The sequence below is a fragment of the Larus michahellis genome, chromosome W (genome assembly GCF_964199755.1).
Source record: "Larus michahellis chromosome W, bLarMic1.1, whole genome shotgun sequence".
In the NCBI taxonomy this organism is placed as follows: domain Eukaryota; kingdom Metazoa; phylum Chordata; class Aves; order Charadriiformes; family Laridae; genus Larus; species Larus michahellis.
This window is the reverse complement of record NC_133929.1, coordinates 24,956,760-24,983,226: the sequence shown is the minus strand read 5'-3', so window position 1 is coordinate 24,983,226 and position 26,467 is coordinate 24,956,760. Positions and strand designations below refer to the sequence as shown.

The following is a 26,467-nucleotide window of genomic DNA, read 5'->3' as shown; positions in this document are numbered from 1 at the left end:
ATGACCAACAAACAGTTTAACTCAGATATCACTGTCAGATTTCAGTATAACAGTGTTATAAACTATTGTATGTAGCTTGAATCCCTTCCAAAGAGCTCAAGAAGTGATGTGAATTGGGGGGGGGGGGGGGGGGAGGAGACAAAGGACTCTTGCATGAATAGAGACTGAAAAAATCTTTATCTTCAAGGTTGACAGAATCTAAAAAGGGAATAGCTTAAATAATATAGATGAAGAGTGCCTATAACTTTTTTCATAATACAAGAATAGGAGGTTATACAATTAGAGGCAAATAATTCAAAACCAATTGACAGAAGTGCTTTTTCACACAGTGTGTAACTAGACTGTGCAATACTTTTTCACAGAAAAAGTATTTATTTGAGATAGAATCCAAAGTTTTAATCCTTCAAACTTTGTATTTCATGTCTCTTAACTACTTGAGATTAAAAGGTTGTAGAGAATCTAATGTCTGATATTCTGTCATGTTTCCTACAACTTCTTAGTCAGCTGAATCTCTGTCCTGAACTCATGCTAATTCTGATGTTTTTACGTAAATATGATTCTTAATGTCATTCACATGTATTAGGTTTATGTGACAAGGTTTTGGGGGGTACTGCAGGGGCAGCCTCAGTGAGAAGAGACATGGGACTGCCTGTGTGCTGAACAGAGCTGGTTCTAGCTGGCTCTGCAAAGGACCCGCTGCTGGCCAAAGCTGAGCCAGTCATTGAAGCTGATGGCACCTCTGAAAACAAATTTAAGAAAGGGTAAAAATGCTGTGCAGCAGTGTGTGTAAGAAAGGGGGGAGGGGAGTGGAAGTGTAAGAAACAATCTTGCAGACAGCAGGGTCAGAAAAAAGGAGGGGAAGGAGGTGCTCCCAGTGCTATAGCAGGTATATTTCCCTGCAGCCTATGGAGAGGAGTGGGAGCAGGCCAGTGGTGGGACCTGCAGCCCATGGAGAGGACCACAGTGGAGCAGGCTCCAGGAGAGAATTGCATCCTATGGAGAAGATCTGGTGCAGGAGCAGGCTAGTGGCAGAAACTGTGGCCTGTGGAGAAGACTGTGCTGGAGCAGTCTTTTTCTGAAGGACTGTAGTCCATGGAGAGGACCTGTGCTGGAGTAGGGGAAAAGTGTGAGGAGAAGGAGTGGCAGAGACAAACTGTTATGGACTGACTGCAACCCCCAATTTCACATCCCTCTTGGTTTGGGGAGAGGAAGTAAAGAGTTAGGAATGAAGAAGTGAAGTAGAGCCTGGGGAGAAGGGAGGGAAGGTATTTTATTTTTTTAGGTTTGTTTCTTGCCATCCTACTTAATTTATTGCAAATTAAAAATAAATTTTCCCTAAGTCGAGTCTGTTTTGCCTCTGAAAGTATCTTTATCTCTACTCATGAGCTTTTCCATCCTATTCCATCCCCCACCCCTTGCCCTCTTGAGGAGGGGGAGTGAGAGTGTCTGGGTGGCTATCTGGTAGCCAGATGAGGTTAACCCATCACAAAATGTTTGTTTCAAAATTATATCACAGTGTTATCATAATTAGTAACAATGAAATAAAGTAATTCTGAATTTCTTTCAGTGCAGAGTATAGTGACGTGTTCAGTTGTTTCACTGGCTTCCAGTACGTGTAAATGAATTTTTTGGTTTTGAACTATTTCATGAAGCTTTATTTTGTGTAAGCTCAACAACTGTCTAGAGCCTAAAAGTGAGACCTCTGCAAGTTTAAAATATTGTTTTTTCCTCGTAGAAGTGCCTTCAACTCTTCTTATCACTTACATAAGTGCTCCTCATTCGTAGAGTTCAGAACTGAATCTCAGAAGTGAGTACAAGCACTCGCTTGACTCGTACCTTTTGCAGTCTTTGGTTCAAGGTTGGAGCTCTTTTTGAAAAGAAATAAAACCCTCAAGGCACTTTGAAAAGTGACTAGGTTTGTTGTTTAAACTAAAGCTGTTTTCTCTACCTCTGCAAAACATTTGAGTTGCTCTACAGAATTATGGTAGTGTGGCAGGAAATTGGTGGTAGCCTCTGTGAATAAATATATGGGTCACATGCAAGTGTGCTAGAAAGCCTTCAGTATTATTTGGGGTCTGGACATAAGTGTCTTTTAGAGGTATCCAACTGGATAGTCATGCTCTAAACTGCTTTATTAGTGATGTTGTTGAGATAACTATCTCAAGTACCCTAGCCCCATAGCAGTGGATCATCGGAGTTTCTCAAGGTTGGAAATGTATTAGGAGATCTTAGTAGAAGGGCTCATTGTGTACCTGTCAGTAATCTTAGTCTTGTGAGAAACGCTTCTTATCCAATAACAACGGCTCAGGCAGTGAACGATACGAAGCACGTTTTATTTAAACATTCTTGCAAGAGTGGGTGACCTAGCAAGTAGGCACACTCTCAGTTCTTGAAACACACCTTTTTATTCCCTAATCCCCGGCTGAATTTTCCCTCCCCTGTTTCCCATTGGTTAGGTACTCCAGGGTTCACAGTCTGTCCGAGGCACCTAAAATCCTTCCCAGATGTCTGCCTCCACTTCTCCTTATGCTACACCTAAAGGGATTATCTGACTAGTTTATTTCCTTCCTTTTTGGTAAAATTGCTCAATGTCATTAGCCCTGGTTAAATGTTTGACTACCCTTCTGGACACTAATCCAGTAGGAATCAGTTTGTCCTTTTGTCTGTGTGATAAGAGATGTTCTACAAGCCTTTGCTGGAGCCTCTTTGTCTTAGTCATTCCCTTATCATGTCACCTCTGATGGAAACGGCTTTTCTCCTACCTGCCATTCCTATGGTCTTTGATGGGGGAAAGAATAAAAATACTGTTCAGACTTATTGGCTACACATTTATTGTATAACTTATATACTTCTGTGTATACTGGTTATATTTTAGAAATTTTTTTCCTTGGGTGGATCTTGAAATTGCTGGGAGTCTGAATATAGATAAGCCTTGCACTTTGGGGTCTGAATATATAATTAGGAATAATGAGACCTGGATTTTGATCCTTTCTGCTTGTATCTCAATCTATGGAGTGAGATACATGTGTGCTGATGCAATGACTTATTAAATACAATGTTGTATCGTATATTTCAACATAATAGTATAATAAAGTTTGTATTTTTCAGAAAGCTAGTTCAGTAAACAAAGGAAAACATCTCTGTAGCACAGAATCACTTGAACTTAGGAAAAAAGTTTTTTTTGCTTCAAGTTTAATGTTCTGATTTTTAAAACTTGATGTTTATGTTTTGTTCAGTTAATAAATTACTAAATTTGGGATCCCGTATTAAGCCTTTTGAAAGGGGTTTATGTTGAGCATAAAACCACAGTGACTATTTTAAGGGAGCTACTTTAGAGTCATAAAAAATAAAAATAAGTGCTCTAAATAATGGTCTTAATGTGCTTTTAATTTCTAGATGTGCAGAAATAACTTTTTTAAATTGCATGTGCTTCTGTTTTGTGAATTCTCATTGTCATGAAATTTCCTAATGTGATTTGGATTGTATGGCATTAATAATGAGGCTGATAAACTTGTATTTCTTATTTGTTCTCTAAAGTATGTTGATCCGTTGCTATCTGGTGTTGACAGAAATATGAATTTGCTTTTTCCCAATTGTAATCAGTGATGTCTCGTCTTCTATCTGCATTAGACTAAAAATGAAGCTGCATAATGTTCTTGTTGTGGAACAGATTTTTATTTTTCAGAGGATGGGTTTTCACACGTACTCTAATCAAAAAAGCATAGCAGTTTCACTTAAGTGTTAAGTGAAAAACTGAATTATGAAAGATTCCTCACCAAGAGGAAGTGGTAGGTGGTGATAGTTGGAGACTTCCTGTGGGGAATTGAGGCACCCATCTGCAAAACTGACTTGCAGTATTGTGAGGCTTGTTGCTTATCAGGGGCTTGGATTTGGGTAGTTGCAGAAAGAGCAAAGACTCTCCCTCTTTTGCTTGTGCACGTGGGCACCAATGATAATGCTAGGGTGATCTCGAGTGTATCAAGAGTTTTTATAGAGCTGTAGGGAGCCTAGGACATTGGCTGAGCATGCAGGGATGAAGTTAGGAAAGCCTGAGACCAGCTAGAGTTGCAACTAGAGAGAGATGTGGAGAACAGCAGGAAGGGTTACATTGTCACCAAAGGCCCAGTTTTCTGCTCAATGAACATGGAAAAGGCTGAGGTACTTAGGTACTAGATGACACTTTGCCTTGGTTTTCACTGGTAAGGTCTGCCTTCTGGTCTCTCGGATCCCAGAGCCTACTGGCAGTCTGTGGGAGTGAAGTATTTCCCACAGTAGACAAAGATTAAGTTAGGGATCCCTTAAGCCAAGGGTAAATTGTGCCTGATTACCTTCTCTGTGATGACTGGCTGTGTGGACAAGGGGGAAAATGGTGGATGTTGACTTTAGAAAGGCTTTAGATGTGATCTCCATATGTCACAAATTTGGTGAAATGGGTGGAAAATTAGCTGGACTGCTGGACTTGGAGGGTTGTGATCAGCATTGCAAAGTCCAACTGGTGGCCAGTTTCTAGTGGCATCTCTTAGAGATGGATATTGGGACCAATACTGTTTAATGTCTGTTAACAACTGGATAATGCAAACTTGTCCCTTATCTGCAAGTTTGCAGATAAAAACAAATTGTGGGGAGCAGTCAATATGTTATAAGGCTGGATTGTTATTCAGTGGGACCTCAACAGGCTGGAGAAAGGGGCTGGCAGGCACCTCGTGCAGTTTCAACAGGGACAAATACCAAATTCTGCACCTGGGGAGGTATGATGCCCCACACCAGTTCAGGCTGAGCACTAACTGGCTAGAAAGCGGCTTTGCAGAAAAGGATATGAGGGTCCTGGTGGGCAAGTTGAATATGAGACAGCAGTGTGCCCTTGTAGTGAAGGACAACCAAATACTGTGCTGTGTTAGCAAGAGTGTAATAGCAGGTCAAGGAAAGTGTTTCTTGTCTTTCTCTTCAGCACTTGGGACTCCAGATGTGATCTTGTGTGTCCTGTTCTGGGCTCCCTAGTACAAGACTGGCACGGACATGTGGTGCAGTTGACATGCCTGAGGGATGGCATGCCATCCAGAGGGACCTGGACAAGCTCAAGAAGTGGGCCTGTGTGAACATCATGAGGTTCAATGAGGCCAAGTGCAAGGTCCTGCACCTGGGTCAGGGCAACCCCCAGTATCAATACAGGCTGGGGGATGAAGGGATTGAGAGTAGCCCTGCTGAGAAGGACTTGGGGGTACTGGTGGATGAAAAACTGGATGTGAGCTGGCAATGTGTGCTCGCAGCCCAGAAAGCCAATTGTATCCTGGGCTGCATCAGAAGAAGCGTGGCCAGCAGGTTGAAAGAGGTGATTCTGCCCCTCTACTCTGCTCTGGTGGGACCCCACCTGGAGTACTGGGTCCAGTTCTGGAATCTTCAGTACAAGGCATGGACCTATTAGAGTGGGTCTGGAGAAGGATCACAAAAATGGTCCAAGGGCTGGAACACCTCTCCTATGAGGACAGGCTGAGGGAGTTGGGGTTCTTCAGCCTGGAGAAGAGATGTCTGGCTCTGGGGAGACCTTATTGTAGCCTTTCAGTACTTAAAGGGGGCTTATAAGACAGATGGAGAGTGACTTTTTAGCAGGGCCTGTTACGATAGGACAAGGGGTAATGGCTTTAAATTAAAAGAGGGTAGATTTAGACTAGATATAAAGAAAACAATTTTATGATGAGGGTGTTGAAACACTGGAATGTGTTTTCCAGAGAGGTGGTAGATGCCCCATCCCTGGAAACGTTCAAGGTTAGGTTGCTCTGAGCAACCTGATCTAGTTGAAGATGTACAACCCCCCTGCAGTGAGAAGAGACTAGATGATCTGTAAAGGTCCCTTCCAACCCTGAGCCATTCTATGATGCATTGGAGTGAGCCCAGTGGGGGTAGCCAAGTAGTTGGGGGACTGGAGCATGTGATATGTGAAGAGAGGCTGAACAAACCTAGATGCCTTGAAGAGAAGGCTTGGGGAGATTTCATTGCTGTCTAAAACTACCTAATGGGAGGGAGTGGAGAAGATGGAGCCAGTCTCCTCTGAGGCGTGCAAAGATAGGGCAAGAGGAAATGGCAACAAGTTGGAACATGGGAAATACTGATTAGATATAAGGAAAACCCTTTTTCCCCATGAGGGTGGTTAAATGCTGGAACAGGGTCCCAGAGAGGTTGTAATATCTTCATCCTTGGAGGTATTCAAACCTCAGCTAGAGAAGGCCCTGCACAATCTGTTCTCATTGTCCCTACTTTGAATAGGGGGTTAGACCAGAAACCTGCAGAAGTCCCTTCCCACTTAAGTTATTTTGTGATTGTATCAACTGTGATCCATAGGTCAGTGATGGCTCTTAAAGTCTTTATTGGTGTATATATAAAGTTGTTTTGTCATTTGTTTTTACTACTTTCCTTGTGTTTGTGTGATGTTAGGGAGGAACATTTAGGCACTTTATGTTGAGAAATAGGTCTGAGGCATGTAAAACTGATGTGAGACTGGAAGGGGGAGCATGTTGTGGTGTATTTTGGATACTTCCTGTGTATGATAACAGGAGAGAAATTGGAAGCTTTGAATCGTGAAGCTAATGGGGTGACCCTTGCTGATGAGACCAAGAGAAAGCAAGATGGATGTGTGGTATGGCAGACAGTTGTTTGGGTTGTGTATTTGTGGAAAGTACAAGCCAATAGCTAAGAAGCATGTGCAGTAGTGAATGAAAGAAGGGGGGGTGAGGAATGGAACAAGTTTAAAGCTTGACTGAAGTAAGTATGAAAGTTCTTGAGGCTTTTTATTATAAAGACTGTACAATTCCCATATTAAAGACGGTACTTTCCTAGTATTGCTTTTCCTTCTAAGCAATTGTAGTTTCTGTGAATGTATTATCTAATGGAAAAGAGAGATTCTCTGTGATGGTGAGTGGGAGTGGTTGTGAAGCCATTCTCTTTAGTATGTTTCCATTGTAAGAAAACATTTGAGAATTTCTCAAGGTAGAACATGGGTAATATTTAAATGATCCAGCATAGTTTTTTTATGTTCTACTATAATATTTTTCAGTACACTTGTATTATTTTGGGTTCAAAGAAACCTGTATTTTTGCAAGTTAGACCACTGTCTGGGTGTGAGACATGCTGAGAGGAGTCAATGAGAGAGGCTCTCCATTTACTACTGTGCAGACTCTGGGGGGATGGGGGTGTGTGTATTTTGCCTTTGGGGATGTAGGATGCAGGGGAAGCATTTTGGGATTGTGCAAGACAGTATGGGGTATTTAGGGAAAGGCCCGAAGCGAAGGGGGGGAGGTATCAGGGTGGATTGGAGAGGAATAAGCATGGGAAAATAGAGGGATAAGGGGATAAAAGGCCCAGTCACATGTAAACAGGTTGCTGATCAGTATGCTTGTCTGACTGTGCCCTGTGACTGATCAATACAGTCTATCCTGTCTTATTAAACTCCGTAACTATTTTTCCTAGCTGAGGAGGTTCTTTATTTTGCGTGCATGTATGTGTATGGAGGTCTAAATGTCAGCAACTGGAGAAGGGGCCATGGAATTATAGGGGCTCATGAGCCTGAGGTCCCAGCAACTGGAGTGCCTTCCAGTTGTGTGGGTGTGTGTAATAGTGAGTAAACTTCAAGCCAGACTAGCCAGAAAGTAGGATGAGAGGCTTGGGAGCCAGGTATTGGAGAGGTTGTAAGTCTGTGTCAGTTACTGGAGAGACCAGAGGGTCTGAGAAAGGGTCTAGCTACAGGAAAGGCCATAAATCTGGATGAGTTAACAGAGAGAACTATTTGTGTGTGTGTCTGTGTGAGGCAACTGGAAGACCAGGGGATCCAGGGGCCAGCTACTGGATAGACTGAGTGTCTAAGGCCAGTTACTAGAGGAATACGCAGTATGTGTATGTATGAGGTCTGAGTACCAGCAGCTGGAGTGGGGTTGCAGGCCTTGTGAGTTCACATGTCCAGTTACCAGGAATGGGGGAGACTAGGGATCTAGGGGCCAGCTACTGGAGGGATTCATATTGCACATATGTATGTATCTTTCCATTAACGGGCTTTCATCCTGATCAGCTGGAGAGAGGAATGGGATATTGGTGCTGTTTGAGAGTGCTGCTGTATCTTTCTGTCAGCCTTGATCTGTGTGGCTGGCTTTGTGTGTATATATTGTGTGTGCCTATTGGAAATACATGGTCACTCAGTCTTGCTACTCTTTGGACCTGGGGGTATGGCACTGTGGTAGCATTGCCTTTATTGAGCTACTAGCTTCAGCACCTCCTAACAGAGTGTACCTTTTAAATAGAATAGCAAATTTCCACCTAGCCTTGTGTAAAGGTAAGAGTTCACAAGGAAAATTGAGTTGTACTATTGCCAGATGTGTTAAATAATCAGTGGCTGAAAGAAAAAGTTTGTTTAAGTCTATAAAAGTATGAGTTAAGGTGAAGGCAGTCTGTGTCCTCAACTGAGCCCATACTACTTAGTTCTCCGAAGCCTAATTGGGTATATCACTTGTTCCCATTGTTTGCTTTCTCCTTTTTTGTCACTCTTCTGTGTGTGTTTTGTTGTGTGTTAAGGCAAGTTCTTAAAAACCTTCAAAGCTTTTTTTTCAAGAAGACAACCTCTAAGCCTTGCAGGACTCAACAGAGAAATGTCAGTTCTTAATTTGTTTTGTCTATCCTTAGGATTTTCCATGTTCCTTCTTTTCACACTTATGTTAACTAGAAAATTAATTTTCAGGTGATTCCTTCTCCCCCTTCAGCCTGTGTTCTCCCAAGCTGAATCTTTATTGTCCTTTCTACAACTACAAAAACTTCATGACCTTGATCCCATGCTATTAAATGAGAAACTTTACCATTGATTTTAATGAGTGCAGGGTTAGGGTGCTACTATTAATATTTTCTTGCACTTGTTACTGTTTAGAGCTTTCCTCAGTTCAAGTATTCTCTGTTCATAAAATTCATGTGCTGTTTACCAATTTCCAAACAAACAGAAAAGTTAAGTAAGACCACGCACAGTGCTGATTCTTATGCTGCCACGTAAGTCTTTCTGTGCTGATACAATGCATTGCTGTTTACTTAAATTACTGTGTTTATAGTAGTTGTAGAGTGTTAGGCAAGTCAAACTTCATTGAGTGCTTATTAATAACTTCTTTCTTGCTTTCTAGATGACTTGCACTTTTTATGTATGACTTCTGGAATCTGGGGTGTGAAAGCAAAGCGAAACAACTCCTTTTAATGTTATGTTTATACCCTTATGTGTTATGAGCAGAGCTGAAACTCAGCAGTACTGGATGGTGCTCATATCTTTAGAATAGGGTCAGACAAGTATTAGGTGCTGTATCAGTGGAGTCCACAAGTTTGTTGATAACAGAGAGAACAAGATCTGGGGACCTGCTTCTACTCCAGGTTGGAGTAGAGGAGAGAAGTCTCATTTGGAGAACAATAACTCTTCTGCCACTCTGGCCTACTATAGGCCTGGCTTTCTTCCTCCTTTCTATTCAACTACAAATCTGCCTTGCCTTTGACTGCAGCCTCAGTCCAACCAATTAATTTTGGAAACACTTTATTCTGGTTCCTTTTCCATGCTGCTGTAGGATGATGATGCATGTTGAAATTCAGTGGTATTCTTGTGTGTAATTTCATTAGTCTTTGAGAAGGATCAACCTGCTTAGCATTCCATATAAGTTAGGAAGAAAGTTTAGGTAACTGGCACTTTTTTTCTGGAGAGGAGATTGTTGTTAGGCTAATTTTGTATGTACATAGGATACCAAAAGGATTTGGTAATCCTTACTTTGTGTATTAATGAAGGAAGGACCGTAATCAAGTTAAAGGCCAGAAGGCTAGTTCTTTAACACTTAACTGGAATGTTACATTAGTGGAACTACCCACAAACATCATGTTGCTTCAGTGTCCTGCTAAAACTAAAGGGTTTTAGTCTAAATTGTTTTTCTAACCTTGAGATACTGTTCTGTATCTGCAGCTAAATCTTGCTGTCTTCGTTGAGCTTTCTTAGCCAGGAACGTTTCTACTTGAATACCTCAGATGCAGGTTTCATGTCCATCTTAAGTAGGTTTTATAGTGATTAGGAGATAATCTGTTCTCCCTCTGGTATTTCTAAAAGTTAAATATGTATCCCAAAATATTGCTACATGTGCAGTGCTTCAGAATGTTTCAGGCAGAGAGCAAGAAACAACTGAATATTTCAGTTTCACTGTATGATTCCCCTTGACCATGCATTCTTCACGAGAAAACTAGCTACTGAGTTCTAGTCCTGACTTAGTCTGTTGATGAGTGAAGTTAGCACTGCTTTATAGTTTTCACAGCTTAGATCTTGAGCTCTTCACTCTAGATGACAATTCATCTTTGAGATGTCTTTCATGTGGTTTGAAAATATCCATCATGTGGCTGCTTTAAGTCATGCCAATTGAAATAGAATCATAGAATCATTTAAATTGGAAAAGACCCTTAAGATCACCGAGTCAACTGTAAACCGAACACTGCCAAGTCCACCACTAAACTATGTCCTTAAGTGCCATGTCTACAAATTTTTTTAAATACCTCCAGGGATGGTGACTCAACCATCTCCCTGGGCAGCCTGTTCCAGTGCTTGACAACCCTTTCAGCGAAGAAATTTTTTCTAATATCCAATCCAAACCTTCCCTGGGGCAACTTGAGGCTGTTTCTTCTTGTCCTATTACTCTTTACCTGGGAAATGAGACTGATACCCACCTTGCTACAGCCTCCTTTTAGGTAGTTGTGGAGAAAGATAAGGTCTCCCCTGAGCCTCCTTTTCTCTAGGCTAAACAACCCCAGTTCCCTCAGCCGTTCCTCATAAGACTTGTGCTCTAGACCCCTCACCAGCTTCGTTGTTGTTCTTTGAATGTGCTCTACCTCAATGTCTGTCTTGTAGTGAGGGGTGCAAAACTGGACACAGTATTTGAGGCGTGGCCTCAACAGTGCTGAATACAGAGGTGCAATTGCTTCCCTAGTCCTGCTGGCCACACTATTCCTGATATAGGCCAGGATGCTATTGGCCACCTGGGCACGCTGCTGGCTCGTATTCAGCCAGCTGTCAAACAATACCCCCAGGTCCTTTTCTGACAGGCAGCTCTCCAGCCAGTCTTCCCCAAGCCTGTAGCGTTGCATGGGGTTGTTGTGACCCAAGTGCAGGACCTAGCACTTGGTCTTGTTGAATTTCATACAGTTGGCCTTGGCCCATCGATCCAGCCTGTCCAGATCCCTCTGTAGAGCCTTCCTACCCTCAAGCAGATCAGTGCTCCGGCCCAACTTGGTGTCGTCTGCAAACTTACTGAGGGTGCACTCAATCCCCTCATCCAGGTCATTGATAAAGATATTAGAGAACTGGTCCCAATACTGAGCCCTGGGGAGCACCACTCGTGACTGGCCACCAACTGGATTTAACTCCATTCGCCACAACTCTCTGGGCCTGGCCCTCCTGCCAGTTTTTTGCCCATCCAAGCCATAAGCAGCCAGTTTCTCCAGGAGAATGCTCTGGGAAATGGTGTCAAAGGCCTTACTAAAGTCCAGGTAAACAACATCCACAGTCTTTCCCTCATCCAATAAGCAGGTCACCTTGTCATAGAAGGAGATCAGGTTTGTCAAGCAGGACAGTGCTTTATAAGTAAAGGATGTTCTTAGAGTAGTTTTGTGACCCTCATGGGCCAAACTAGTAGTGGTAGGTGTTGCTATAGCTGTTATTCCAGATACCCTGTTCCTTCAGACAGCTATCTGCAGAGCACAAGTTACTAGGCTTAATGCATGGCAGCATATTAAAGAAATCATATTTAAATGGTGTTTTCACATACATGGGTGTGTTTTATAGTCTGTAACGGTGTGAGAAAAGTAAATTATTCAGTCTTTCATGTAATGGAGAATCATGGCTTTCCAGTAACTGGTTCCTTGTAATATAGGGCTTAGTTATTCCTGTTTCTTGTAGCCTGGAAGCAGGAATGATTTAAGCAGTGTGACCAGAAAGCTGAATAAGGAGCTCATCTCTGATAAGATTGTTGAGAATGATATGTAAAAATATGAACAGTCTACTTAGCAATTAAAAAAAAAGGCAAACTTTGAAATAATAACTGGTTGAGGATACAGAACTCTGAATTCTGGCTTGGGGGGATGCCACAATGGTTTTTTGTCTAGTGATTGTGAGACTTCTCCCAGCTGCTTATAGGCTATTTCATCTGCCTCTTGATCCTGGTTGGGCGGTCTATAACAGACTCCCACTGTGATATTAGCCTTGTTGGCCTTTCCCTTTATTCTTACCCATAAACACTCAACTCTCTCTCATCACTATCATCAAGCTCCAGACAGTCAAAACACTCCCTAACATATAAGGCTACCCTATCTCATCTCCTTCCTTGCCTAGTCCTTCTGAAGAGTTCATAGCCATCCAATGCAGCACTCCAGTTCTGTAAGTCATCCCACCATGTTTCTGTGACTGTAACTATATCATAGCTTTCTAGCTGCACAGTGGCTTCCAGCTCCTCCTGTTTGTTGCCCATGCTGCATGCACTGATGTAGATGCACTTCAGTTGGGATATTTATCCTACCACCTTTTTGGGGGGAGAAGCCCTAATTCCTATGTGACTGTTCTCAGGTGCTTCTGTGGTTTCTAACACATGAACAGCCCTTGTGTCTTTGCTGTTGCGTGGATCTCCATCCTATGCCTCCACAGAGATGGCTAGGGTGCTGCACGCATTGGTAGAGAGATATTTCAAATGTGCTCCAGTGTACTCTGCACATCATGGAGCAGACTGAAGGAGCTCGCTAGCACACTGTCCCTCAAACATTGTCATGCCACCTCCATGCTTATCTCTAGTGAGCCTGTTTTTGTCCCTTCCCCCTTCAAATCTAGTTTAAAGCTCTTTCAATGAACCCTGTTAATTCCTGCACAAAGATCCTTTCCCCCCTTTGAGAAAGGTGTACCCCATCTGTCACTAGCAGGCCTGGTGTCATGTAGACTGACCTGTGATCAAAAAAACCCAAAACTTTGCCTGTGACACCAGTCTCGGAGCCAGTTATTGATCTGCTGGCTCTTCCTGTTTCTTCCCTCATCACTCCCTGCAACTGGAAGGATAGAAGAGAACACTACTTGTGCTCCTGATCCCTTAACCAGTTGTCCCAAGGCCCTGAAGTCTCTTTTGATTGCCCTTGGACTTCTTATTGCAGCTTCATCATTGCCTATGTGAAAAAGCAATAATAGATAATAATCCGAGGACTGTACCAGGGTAGGAAGTTTCCTTGTTGCATCTTTAACCTGGGCCCCAGGGAGGCAGCAGACTTCCCTAAGAAATTGGATCTTCTGTTCCCCTCGGAAGAGAGTCTCCTATGGCAATAACTTGTCTCTTTTGCTTTATGAATGTGGTTTTGACACAGTGCATAGGCTGACTTAACTTTGGAGACATTTCCATCCTAGGTGGACCATCGTCCTCGTCGTTGTTTGGTTCCACTTGCAGAGCCTCATACCTACTGTGCAAGGGCACCTGGGAAGGTGAGCTAGTCATGGAGATGTGCCTGCTGCGCTGGGCAGGAACTTGTCACCATTCCCCTCTATCCCTTAAGTCACTGCATTCTGCTGGGTGGAGAGGGGATAGAGAATCCTCTGTATCATGTGTCCTATCTGCCTGACAGGTCTGTCCCAAGGATGGTAGGGTGCGGTTCTAGTAATCTATCTCTGACTCCCTGATGTTCCTCAACCTACTTGCTTTCTCCCAGAGCTCTGCCACTAAGCTGAAGAGCTCCTCTACCTGGGTGCACCTCCCACAGGTGTACTTGCTGCTGCCATCTGGTACTGGCATAAGAGTAAGGCACACCATGCAGTGTGACACCTGGGTAGCAGCGTGTTTCCATCGGAGCTCTGTCTGGGAAGACGTGTCAATCACAGCAAATGCAGAGTTTAGAGATAGATATCGTTGCTCCCTGGTCGGGCCGGCAGAGTTACAGCGCTATTCTTGCACGTCCTTCCGTGCAGGCTACCGCGCCATGACCTGCTTGCCCGACCTGGTCGCTAGCGCTCCCTAGGGGCTTTTTATATGTGTGGGGGTTTGGCAGCTGCTGCTGCTCCTGGCCCCGCCCGGGTCTTGTCTGCCGCTGTTGCGTGAGCTGCAGGCTCCTGACGGCGCCCTCCACTCTAAGGCTTCCTCGGTTCAGGAAAACCTCCCTGTGCACCTTGCTAGAGCGCTCCGCTGCGGATCGTGCTGCTACCGGAGCGGCTCGCCTCGGTGACCATAGACCATGTCTTTTAATTTGATTGTGAAGGGAAGAGTTATTACTCTCTGCTTTGCAACTGCTACTTATTCTAATTAAAATCTGTTATCTTTCTTGAGTATACATTCTGAGTAGAAAGTAATTGTGACTTCAAGTAAAGAGTGCTTCTTTGTTTACAATGGACGTGTTCTCTTTAACTGTTTTATATTTACATCAAAGTGTTGTTCCTACTTTGTCTAGTAGTTAAGTGGAATTCAATATTTCTGTACTTTCCCTGTGAAATACTGCAATAGGATAGAGCCAGTCTTGGATAAGACTGACAAAGGAAGCAAGTTATTTAAAATTTTATATTGGACTAATGTCCTTGAAATGCTATTCCTGATGTCTTTTGATAAGCCTGAAGTCTTGTGTATCCTGTGTGAGCTGAATGTTACAATGTTATTCTTAACCTGCTCCTAATATTATCGTGATTGTCCATATTTGTGGAAGTCAAATGTTATTTCTGCTTATTCAGGGCTATTCTTTTTTTGGTTTAGATGTTCAGGTTATTTTATTAGATTTCACACCTGAGTTTTGTTTGTAGTTTTAAAAAATAATCCCAGTGTGAGGTGGTATTTGAACCCTAATATTATTCAGTACTATTCTCCTTTTCTTGATGTTAGATCAGATGTTCATCTTAATCTGAAATACTTAACTCCTCTTTTCTGTGGTGTTTTTTTATTAGGAATTAACCAAATGTTATAGCAGAAAAATAAATTATATTTGATTGGGAAGATGAGAATAAATATGGAACTATGTATATTTTTTAATATGTTAATATTAAGCATGTTGCTCATAAAATGCTTGTGTGATAACTTCTCTGAAATTTTTAGCCATGATAGAGGGGAAAAATGTGGTTAACTTTGTGTATCAGAATAGTGAGTCCAAGGTGTTAAAGGAAAACAACAACCTTTTACTTTTTTCTCTTTTCTATTCATGGGGCTGTTATGTGTCTCTTGATTTGTCCATAAATTCAAAATGCTTACCTGTAAAAACTGATAATATTACTGAGAAAGAAATACCCTTGAAGATGCCTTTAGGAGTGACGTTTGATCACTAAAAGGTATAATGAGTGAAAAATCTTTAGGCTTTTAGCTCAATGCTGTCCTTTAATGGAATACTGTTGCATTAAAAAGCAAGCACGTTTTTATCCATGAGCAACAAGTTTTTTAAATAGACCTGGTAGCCCCAGTTATTCTGATTGTGAGGAGAGGGTATGTTGGTATAAATATTAGTTTAATGACATAAATGACATAATGACATCATCTACCTGGACTTGTGCCAAAGCATTTGATACTGTCCTGCACAACATCCTTGTCTCTAAATTGGAGAGATGTGGATTTGATGGATGGACCACTCAGTGGATAAGGAACTGGCTGTATGGCCGCACTCAAAGAGCTTGCGGTCAATGGCTCAATGTCCAAGTGGAGACCAGTGATGAGTGGCGTTCCTCAGGGGTCAGTACTGGGACCAGTGCTGCTCAACATATTTGTCAGTGTCATGGACAGTGGGATTGAGTGCACCCTCAACAAGTTTGCCAATGACACCAAGCTGTGTGGTATGGATGACATGCTAGAGGGAAGGGATGCCATCTAGAGGGACCTGGACAGGCTTGAGAGGTGGGCCTGTGCAAGCCTCATGAAGCTCAACCAGGCCAAGTGCAAGGTCCTGCACCTGGGTCATGGCAATCCCAGGCACAAATACAGGTTGAGCAGAGAATGGCTTGAGAGCAGCCCTGAGGAGAAGGACTTGGGGGTGCTGGTGGATGAGAAGCTCAACATGAGCAGGCAATGTGCACTTGCAGCCCAGAAAGCCAACTGCATCCTGGGATGCATCAAAAGAACCATGGCCAGCAGGTCGAGAGAGGTGATTCTGCCCCTCTACTCTGCTCTGGTGAGACCCCACCTGGAGTACTGCATCCAGCTCTGGAGTCCTCAGCACAAGAAGGACGTGGACCTGTTGGAGAGGGTCCAGAGGAGGGCCATGAAGATGATCAGAGGGCTGGAGCACCTCTCCTATGAGGACAGGCTGAGAGAGGTGGGGTTTGTTCAGCCTGGAGAAGAGAAGGCTCTGGAGAGACCTTATAGCAGCCTTCCAGTACTTAAAGGGAAAGATGGGGAGGGACTCTTTACGAGGGAGTGTAGTGATAGGATGAAGGAGCTTTAAACTGGAAGAGGGGAAATTTAGATTAGATACTAGGAAGATATTCTTTACTGTGAGGGTGGTGAGGCACTGGAACAGGTTTCCTAGGGAAGTTGTGGATGCTCAGTCCCTGGTGGAGGTGTTCGAGGCCAGGCTGGATGGGGCTTTGAGCAACTTGGTCTGGTGGAAGGTGTCCCTGCCCATGGCAGGGGGGTTGGATCTTGATGCTCTTTAAGGTTCCTTCCAAGCCAAACCGTTCTATGATTCTGTAATTATTTGGGCCTGTTTATCAGTCTACGTGTGTATTTGTGTATTGATAATTGACAGTAGAAAAACTGAAAGTCTCGTTGCTATTCTCTAAGGTAAAATGCTTAAAACCTTTATTTAAAAAATAAACTAGATTACTTCTCTTCTGTGGTCATTTCCATAAGGTCATGCTGGAGAAGATGTAGGAGAACAATTTCTATTGAATAGGAATTAATTTTAAAAGCTTTAAAAAAAAAAAGTCACTAACATATCACATGAATCATAACTTTGTGAGGAATCTGAACTCTTTTCACAACTTGTTTGCTCTCTTTGTTCACTGCTTATAATGGAACCCTTCCTGAGTGTGTTTTTCCTCAAAACCTGAGATTAATATGGATGCATCCAGTTCAATTTGGTATTCTGTTATCTTTCAGTGTGGGGTGGTTGTTTGGGGTTTTTTTTGGTTGGTTTGTTGGTTTGTTTTTTTTTTTTTTAGGAACAGAGAGGCAAAGTTCTAAAACTGTAATTAACAGTGTATGGGTTAAAAAGAAGAGAGCTGAACTTATGAGGCTTTTATTTTTCTTGACACTTTACTTTCATGTTACACTAAAGGATATGAAAGTAGTGTGTTAGTCACCTGCTGTCAGGTTATCAAAATGAAACATGGTAATTTTAGAGTGATATGAAGAAGTACTAGCCTGGAGAGATGTTGAGAGAATTCTCTCTATGTAATTTAATTTTGTCCTCAACCTGACACTGCAAGTAGTAGTGGTGACTTGTGTTATACTAGATTTTTATCTGATCATAAATTTATAGTCAGGAAATGATCATTGGGATATTTGCAGTTTTGAGACCACCTTCTAACTAATCCTCTTGGAGTCAATGTCAGTGCTTTCTTCCAATAACACTGTTTCTATAATGTTTTCTGCATTTGCACTGAAGTATGAAAGCTTGTTTAAATTGATCCTGAAAGAGGACTTAGATCAAAATACTTCCAAAAAGAAGAAGCTGAAGAGCTGATGCAACATAAAATTAAGATGTATTCAAAGTTCTTCTGTACTTCAAAATAGAAGACCCAAATTTCTGCTCCCAGATATGTGTACATTGTGAAAAACTATTGTGGCACTCTTCAGAATTGAACTATTAGAAAGTATAAAAATAAACACAAAAGCTAGGAAGGGATGGTGTTATGTGGTGGTGGGGTGTGTGTGTGGTTTGTGGAGTGGTCTGCTGTGGGTTTTTTCTTTGTTTGCTTGTTTTCACAAAACTTCCAGATCAACTGCTGTATTGTTTAATTTCAGGAGTGTTTTGGACCAAGCTTCTGAACAGGGGAAGAAAGCAATTAAAAAGAATTTATAGCCTAACCAATTATCATTTTGAGTGCTTGACTGGTTTTATTTTACTTTGAGTTAGACTTTTACTTTGGATGATTATTGTCTTTTTAAAGATATAAATATGCTTAAAACAGAGTCTTATCGTGCATCAGCTGCATAAAAGCTTCTCGGCTGAATCCCTTTTGTTGTTGGGGGGCAATAGCAATAAATCTGTACCATTAAAACAATGTGAAATTGTTGTTTTTAAGCAATTTCTTTGTTCGCAGGTGTCAGCTGTGATGCATGTTTAAAAGGAAATTTTCGAGGTCTCAGATACAAGTGTTTAATTTGCTATGATTATGATTTGTGTGCAACTTGTTATGAAAGTGGTGCAACAACATCGAGGCATACAACTGACCATCCAATGCAGTGCATACTAACAAGAGTAGATTTTGGTAAGTAATAATTTAATTCATATTAGAACTTTTTGCAGTAGTTAAACTTGTATTTTTGTTTCACTACTTAGTAACTTTTTTCCCCAAATAGCATGCTGAAAACTATAGCAAGCTCCTATTTCTGTGAATAAAAGCTTGTTTTCTCTTTGGTTCTAGCATATGAAATCTGTTTGATTCTTCTGGGTTAAGTGTTTTGGCACACAGCAAATTATCAGACTATTAGATATCTATCTGATAATTTAAGAGTAATACTTTTTTTTTAACTTCTAATTCAAAAGGTACAACAAAACTACATGTACCCACCCACCCTTTGCCCCAATACCTTGTACCAGAAAGTACCATGGTGAAGAGGAGAAATAGTGGTGAGAGTTTGGGAAAAACATTGTTTTCTAGTTACATCGTGGGATGTTAACGCAGCAGGGGTGGTAGGCTGTACTGAATGTAGAAGACTAGTGGCAAGGGCTAGGAAGTAGTCCTCTTTAGTTGCTCTTCTCTCTTCCCTGAGTCATTTCTATCACATCATATTTATAACACCAATGTTGTAATTCAGGAGGTACTTCCATAGCAGATCTTTACATTAAGATGATGTTGCCATTGGATGCTTATTTCTCTTTATACATGTTTTAAGTCCACAAGGCTAATGTTTTAGTAAAAAGTGTAGTGATTCAAACTACATTTTTTTTTTTAGTCAAAAAGGTAAAAATTACTGAAAGAGCTTAAAAACTTCAAAAACAAAGTATTGAATGTACACATTTATGCTGCTTCCTATATGCATTTAAAGCTTAGAGCAGCTGAATATACTAATATACAGTTGCTTTCTCAGAGCACTCTCTGAGCAGAGAAGCATTCCATTCATGTGTAATTCACAAGTAGCTGCTTGCCCTAAGCCTGCTTTGTTATGAATTTGAAATCTGTGCTCTGAGAATCCAGAGTTTGGAAAGACAATTTTAAATATACAAATATATATATTTTTTTAAAATCATATCACTTAAGTTTCTTGATATTTCTTCTCGGGCTTCACTTTTTTGCTTACTCATGAGGTAAAAATATCTTTGTTCTGGTCACTATTTGAGATAATGGTTCAAACTTATTTGTCCCCCGATGACAGTTATTCTTGTATATTACATATAGGGTTAAATGGCATCATAAACATTAAGTGTAGTGATTCATAGGGAAGAGAGGACTGATGTATGCTTGCTATGGAGCCATTAGTTAACATTCAATGCTAACAGTCTGAAGGTAATAGAATGGGAAAACTTATTGCAAGTCATTCATCTTCTTAAAAGTCCTTCCAACCAATCTTGTGAATGTTCTGTGCATCTAGAAAACACTTTGTTTCTTGGAAACCTCAATGCTTTTCTCTGAAAGCCTTTAAGTAAAAGCACCTTTGGATTAGGGTGTGTTACTCACATAATTTTAAAAACCCCATGAGGGGGTAGAGGCTTGTCTGAACAGGGGGAGTTCCCCAAGCAACTGACTCTGGACCTGATGATTGGAAGAGACAGCAAGGGATGGAGCCTGTACCTGGCAGCATGGGAGACTCAAACAGGTGAAAACAATCAGCCCAGCTGATTGCAATGACAAGCATATATATTCCCAGCAGGCAGGTGTAAGGTGACCACCTGGCAAAAAGCAGTATTCTCTGCCTCTCTTGAGCTTCTTGGTACCTGGTAGAACCAGTGCGGCCACACAGACAGAGCTCTTGTTCAAGCATGCGACTACCCAGGTTTCTGACTGTGGGATGTGTGAAGGGATATTCCTAGAGGTGGAAAGTGATTGCAAGAAAGCCTGTGGGAGGTGTGACCAGATCAATGAACTGCTTTGCTTGGTGGCTGAGCTGCAGGAGGAGGTGAGCAGACTGAGGAGTATTTGAGAGCCTGAGAAGGAGATTGATCAATGGAGCTGTAATCTGGCATCTGTGATGCACAGAAGCCAACTCAGTGTGGCCACTATGGAGGCAGGTCCTGGATCTGCTTTGTGCCAGGAGGAAGGCAGTGTCACAAGGGATAAGGAGGGGTGGAAGAAGGTTACAACACAAAGTGGTAAGAGAAACCCTTCCTTACCCTCTAAGATACCCTTACAGAACAGGTATGAGGCCCTGGGTGCAGTAGATTAAGCACATAATGAGAAGGAGGAGGAACCTGCACAGGCAGTCTTGCCAAGGTCAGAGAGACCAACCCCTTGCAATAAAACCTGCATTAAGACCAGTGCTGAGAAGAAACAACGGCGAGTTGTGGTCATTCCCTCCTGTGTGGAATGGAAGTACCCATATGCAGACTGGACACTCTTTTCAGGGAAGCTTGTTGCCTCCCTGGGGCCTGAATTAGGGATGTCACCACAAGACTGAAGAGCAGAGTTCAACCTTCAGACTACTGTCCATTCCTGTTCTTTCACATGGGTACAAATGATGTTGTAACAAAAAGTCTGAGGTCAGTCGAAAGAGACTTTAGAGCCCTGGGAAGAATGCTAAAGAAATTTGGGAGCACAGGTAGTGTTTTCCTCAATCCTCCCAGTAATGGGGGAAAACTTTGGAAGAAACAGGGAAGCCCAGGATGTCAGTACCTGGCCCTGGGACTGGCACCTGTGCCAAAACTTGGGGTTCTTAAACCATGGAGGAGCCTTTGAGAGACAAGGTATGCTGGGGCCTGATGGGATCCACCTGTCCCCATGGGGAAAATGGGTCTTTGGGCATAAGCTGGTGGGGCTGATTGAGAGAGCTTTAAACTAGAATTGATGGGGGAAGGGGACAGCAACAGGATTGCAGTAGGTAAGACAAGGGTTGGCATGTCATCGCCTGAGGGTGGCAATGCTAGTGAGAACATTTACACTGCTCCTGGGAGCATGGAAGGCTCAGGAGCGTATCTGAAATGCTTGTACACCAATGCATGCAGTATGAGAAACAAACAGGATGAACTGGAAGCATTGGTCAGCTCCCAGAGCTTACGATATCATTGGTGTCAGTGAAACTTGGTGGAATGAGTCCCACGATTGGGGTGCTGGGATGGAGGACTACAGGCTGGGCAGGCAAGGTGGAGGTGTCGTGCTATACATAAGGGAGAGGTTTGATTGTACAGCCCTTAGAAGTTAGTGATGATGTGGTTGAGAGCCTCTGAGTGAGGATTAGAGGGATGGAAACAAAACAGGGTGTTGTAGTGGGTGTCTACTATCAATTACCCAGACAGGATGTAAGCACTGATGAGTTATTCTATAGGCAATTAGGGGAAATTTCAGGATTGGTAGCCCTTGTCCGTATGGAGATATCAACTTCTCAGGCATTAGCTGGGAATATCATGTTGCTGTGATGAGAAGGTCTTGGAAATTCTTGAAGTTTGTGGAGGATAACTTCTTGTCGTGAGTACTCGGTGACCAACTAGGAAAGATGCTCTCCTAGACTTATTATTTGTGAATAGAGAAGGACTTGTGGGGGATGTGATGGTAGGTGGCTGTCTTGGCCACAGTGATCGTGAAATGGTTGAGTTCTTAAAATTTTCAGTGTAATGAGAAAAACGGACAGTGGAGTTGCTACCCTGGACTTCAGGAGAATAAACTTTAAGCTGTTTAGGGAGCTATTTAGCAGAGTACCCTGGGAATCTGCCTTTGAGGGCTTAGGAGTCCATGAGTGCTGGTCAGTTAAGAACCACCTTTTAAAAGCACAGGAGCAGGCAATCCCATTGTATCAGAAGTCAAGCAAGCGGGGCAGAAGACCAGCTTGGCTGAACAGGGGACTCCTTGTGGAGCTCAAGAGGAAAAAGAAATTGTATGACCTCTGGAAGCAAGGTCGGGCTTTGCAGGAAGAGTACAGAGCTGTAGTTTGTTTATGCAGGGAGAAGACCTAAAAGTCTAAAGCTCAGAGTTGAAACTGGACAGTGTTGCTTCAGGCAACAAGGGCTTTAAGTAAATTAATAGCAAGAGGAGGTCTAAGGAAAACATCGGACTGATACTTGTTGAAGATGGTCACCTGACTAATATAGGGATGAAGAAAAAGTGGAGGCATTCAGTGCATTTTTTGCCTCAGTCTTTAATAATACTGATAGGCCTTGGGCTGCCCAGTCCCCTGAGTTTGAGGTTACGAGTGTGGGAGCAGTGACTCTTCATTTATGGACACTGAAATTGTAAGGGACCAGTTATATCAGCTGAATGTTCACAGGTCCACGGGGCCTGATCGGATTCATCGCAGAGTATTAAAAGAGCTAGTGGATATTATGGCAGGACCCCTCTCGATCATCTACCAACGGTCTTGGGAGTCTGGGGAGGTCCCCACTGACTGGAAGCTAGCCAATGTTATTTCACTTTACAAGAAGGGCGTGAGGGAAGACCCAGGAAACTACATACCTATTAGTCTAACCTCAGTACCTGGAAAAGTTATGGAGAAGATCATACTGGGTGCTGTTGAAAGGCATTTAAAGAATAATGTGATCAGCAGGCACAGTCAATGTGGGTTCACAAAGGGAAAATCCTTCTTAACTCATTTGATAACCTTCTATGATAAGGTCACATACCTAGTGGATAAAGGGAAGGCAGTGGATGCAGTTTTTCTGGATTTTAGTAAGGCTTTTGGTACTGTCCCTCACAGCATCCTTCTGGACAAGTTCAACTGTGGGATGAGTGGGTTCACGGTGTGCTGGGTGAAGAACTGGCTGAAGGGCAGGGCTCAAAGGGTTGTAGGGAATGGGGCTACATCTGGTCGGCGACTGGTCACCAGCAGTGTTCCTCAGGGCTCAATTCTAGGGCCAGACCTGTCTATCAATGATCTGGATGCAGGAGCTGAATGCACCATTAGCAAGTTTGATGATACCAAACTGGGAGGTGCTGTTGACTCTCTCGAGGGACAAGAGGCCTTGCAGAGGCATCTGGATAGATTGGAGCATTGGGCAATCATCAATGGCATGTAATATAACAAGTCCAAATGCCAGATTCTGCACCTAGGATGGAGTAATGCTGGGCACAAGTATAGATTGGGAGAGGAGTAGCAGGAGAGCATCCCTGCAGAAAGGCATCTGGAGGTGCTGGTTGCCAACAAGCTCAATATGAGTCAGCACTGTGCCCTGGCAGCCAAGAGGGCAAACCGCATCCTGGGGTGCATCAAACACAGTATAACCAGTCAGTCAAAAGAGGTGATTATCCTGCTGCATTTAGCACTGGTGTTGCCTCACCTTTAGTATTGTGTGCAGTTCTGGGCGCCACAATTTAAAAAGGATGTTAAGGTCCTTGAATGCATCCAGAGGAGGGCAACAAAGCCAAGGACACTGGGTTTGTCTAGTTTGGAGAAATGGAGACTCAGGGGGTGACCTCACTCCTCTCTACAGCTTCCTGAGGAGAGTGAGTGGAGGGGGAGGTGCTGATCTCTTCTCCCTGGTATCCAGTGATAGGACATGTGGGAATGATTCAAAGCTGTTCCAGGGGAGGTTTAGACTGGACATTAGGAAGCATTTCTTTACTGAAAGGGTGATCAAACACTGGAACAAGCTTCCTAGAGAGGTGGTCGATGCCCCAAGCTTGTCAGTGTTTAAGAGGCATTTGGACTTTGCCTTTATTAATATGCTTTAACTTGGTCAGCCCTGAATTGGTCAGGCGGTTGGACTAGATGATCGTTGTAGGTCCTTTCCAACTGAAATAGTCTATTCTATATTAAATTTGCATGAAGAATCAAGCCAGGAAGGTGGAAGAAACTTTGCAGTGAAGTAGGGAGGGGGGCTGATCCAAAAGGACTACTTCCAAATTATTTAATTTTTTTGGAGCGTAGGAGGTGCTTCTGTTTCTGTAGCTTTTTTTTAAGTAAGAAGAACTAAAAATATATTCTAGTGTTTTCATGTGGCTTAATGCACTGTTCCCTTAGAGCCAATGTTACTAAGGGGAGAAGAAAATGTTGAAGCTTTGCTCTTCAACAAGACTTTTTGTTCTATTAAACCTGGAACAGCATGAGGGGAAAGCACAACACTGTTTTCTGAACCACAACTAGGACTAATGGCAGAGAACACCAAAGTACAAGTTGCCTTGTTGATTTATGCAGCAGAGTAAAATAAAGAATGTTTAAATGTCTTTCTGCTTAGGCTTTAGGAAGGTTTATGACTTCATTCTGAAAATATGCCTTGTGTTACAGCCCTGTATAGAATGTAAGGTAAGAAAGAGTATGTACAGTGTGGTTAAAAATCGGATGCCTAGAGAAAGTGTTGTAACTTTTTTAAAGGGCATTTTATAAATAAGGAGATCATGTGACTTAAAGGAACATAGATGAATTTACTAGATATGGAAAAAATATAATTAATGATGGAGTTAGTCTAAACTTGTTTCGGAGTTGTCAGGTTAGCTGTTCCAGTGAAACTAAAAACTGTGAAGCAAAGATGTGCAAGAAGGTTAAAAGAAAACATCCTGAAGGGAAACATCACCAGTATAAAACTAAATGGAAAAAAGATGGAACTGAATGGAGATGTCACTTGCTGTCTATGGAAGTATGAGTGGAAAACATAAGAGTAAAGAACACTGGGAGGAAAACACCTGAAGTAAAAACATAGAATAGAAGACTCTTAATGGAGGTAGATGTATGACTACTAGAATACCTTTCCATTGACAAAATTCAGAATTATTGCTTTCAGTCATATTTGAATAAAAGATGTAAGGTTGTGCATGTGTGAAGACTGTTTTTATCATAGAATGTGTTGGGTTGGAAGGGACCCTTAAAGGTCATCTAGTCCAACCCCCCTGCACCAAGCAGGGACATCTTCAACTAGATCAGATTGCCCAGAGCCTCAGCAAGCCTGGCCTTGAATGTCTCCAGGGATGGGGCCTCCACTACCTCTCTGGGCAGCCTGTTCCAGTGTCTCACCCCCCTCACTGTGAAGAACTTCTTCCTAATGTCTAATCTAAACCTACCCTGCTCTAGTTTAAAACCATTGCCCCTCGTCCTGTCGCTACATGCCCTTGCAAACAGCCCCTCCCCAGCTTTGTTGTAGGCCCCCTTCAGGTACTGGAAGGCTGCTATAAGGTCTCCCTGGAGCCTTCTCTTCTCCAGGCTGAACAACCCCAACTCTCTCAGCCTGTCCTCATGGGAGAGGTGCTCCAGCCCTCTGATCATCTTCGTGGCCCTCTTCTAGACCCACTCCAACAGGTCCATGTCCTTGTGCTGAGGGCTCCAGAGCTGGATACAGTACTCCAGGTGGGGTCTCATCAGAGCAGAGTAGAGGGGGAGAATCACCTCTCTGGATCTGCTGGCCATGGTTCTTTTGATGCAGCCCAGGATGCAGTTGGCCTTCTGGGCTGCAAGTGCACATTGTTGTCTTAATGGGCATGAACTCATTGTGGTTGTCACTAGTTGATGGAGTTCAGGAGTGGATGGTAGGCAAAACAGTGAACACTGTGGTAAAGAGGGAGGCAGGAGACTATTTCTTTTAATTGCAAAATTGAAAGCAAAAAGCTTGTCAGCATTCAGTTTCTTCAAATTTTTTAGTTCAAATTTTTTAGTTCAAATATTAGTGTGAAATCAGCATATTACTTGTATGATGTCAACATTTTTAGTTTATGTATATTAAACTGAAATGAAGTTGCACTTGTATGAAAATAAGTGTTTTTAAGTAGATACACAGAAGACAGAGGAATTTTAAAGTAATATGTCTCCTCAGTCTACAAGGACAAATCATTACTTTTAGTTCTGAATCAGCTCCTTGAAATACTGGTTTTGTCTGAGGAATGCTAGTGTTCTTTCTGAATGAGTGCCAGGAGGTTTACAACCAGAGAGAAGAATGTGCTAGCTCTGTGGTTGATGAAGCAAAATTGTTCTTTTCCTTCCCTAATGAGATTGTCAGATGTCCTAAAGTCATTTCCTTTTGAAAACACTGTAGTTTCCAAATACCCTTAGGCTTGAAATCTGATTTAGTATGCCATCAAGTCCCTTTTAGAGAGCCCCCTTTAGAGGGCGTTCTGAGCCTAAGCATCTTCTTAATGCTCTTCCTCTAATAAACAGTGAAGGCAACTTTTCCTGGGGTGATGCAATTTTGTATGAATTTAGCATGGTTTATTAAATTTTCATGATCAGTTTGGCTTATGTTAATTGCTAAATTGGCAGCT

At 42.5% G+C, this 26,467-nt stretch overlaps 1 protein-coding gene across 4 annotated transcripts in view; it reads left to right on the top strand.

Moving 5' to 3' along the window:
- LOC141735428 (E3 ubiquitin-protein ligase KCMF1-like) overlaps positions 1-26,467 on the top strand; it is a 57,641-nt gene that overhangs the window by 4,259 nt on the left and 26,915 nt on the right. For all 4 annotated transcript variants that reach the window (XM_074568158.1, XM_074568159.1, XM_074568160.1 and 1 more), the window contains exon 2: positions 18,239-18,406. In XM_074568158.1, the coding sequence (XP_074424259.1) occupies positions 18,239-18,406 (168 nt within the window). The remainder of the gene's footprint in view (positions 1-18,238; positions 18,407-26,467) is intronic.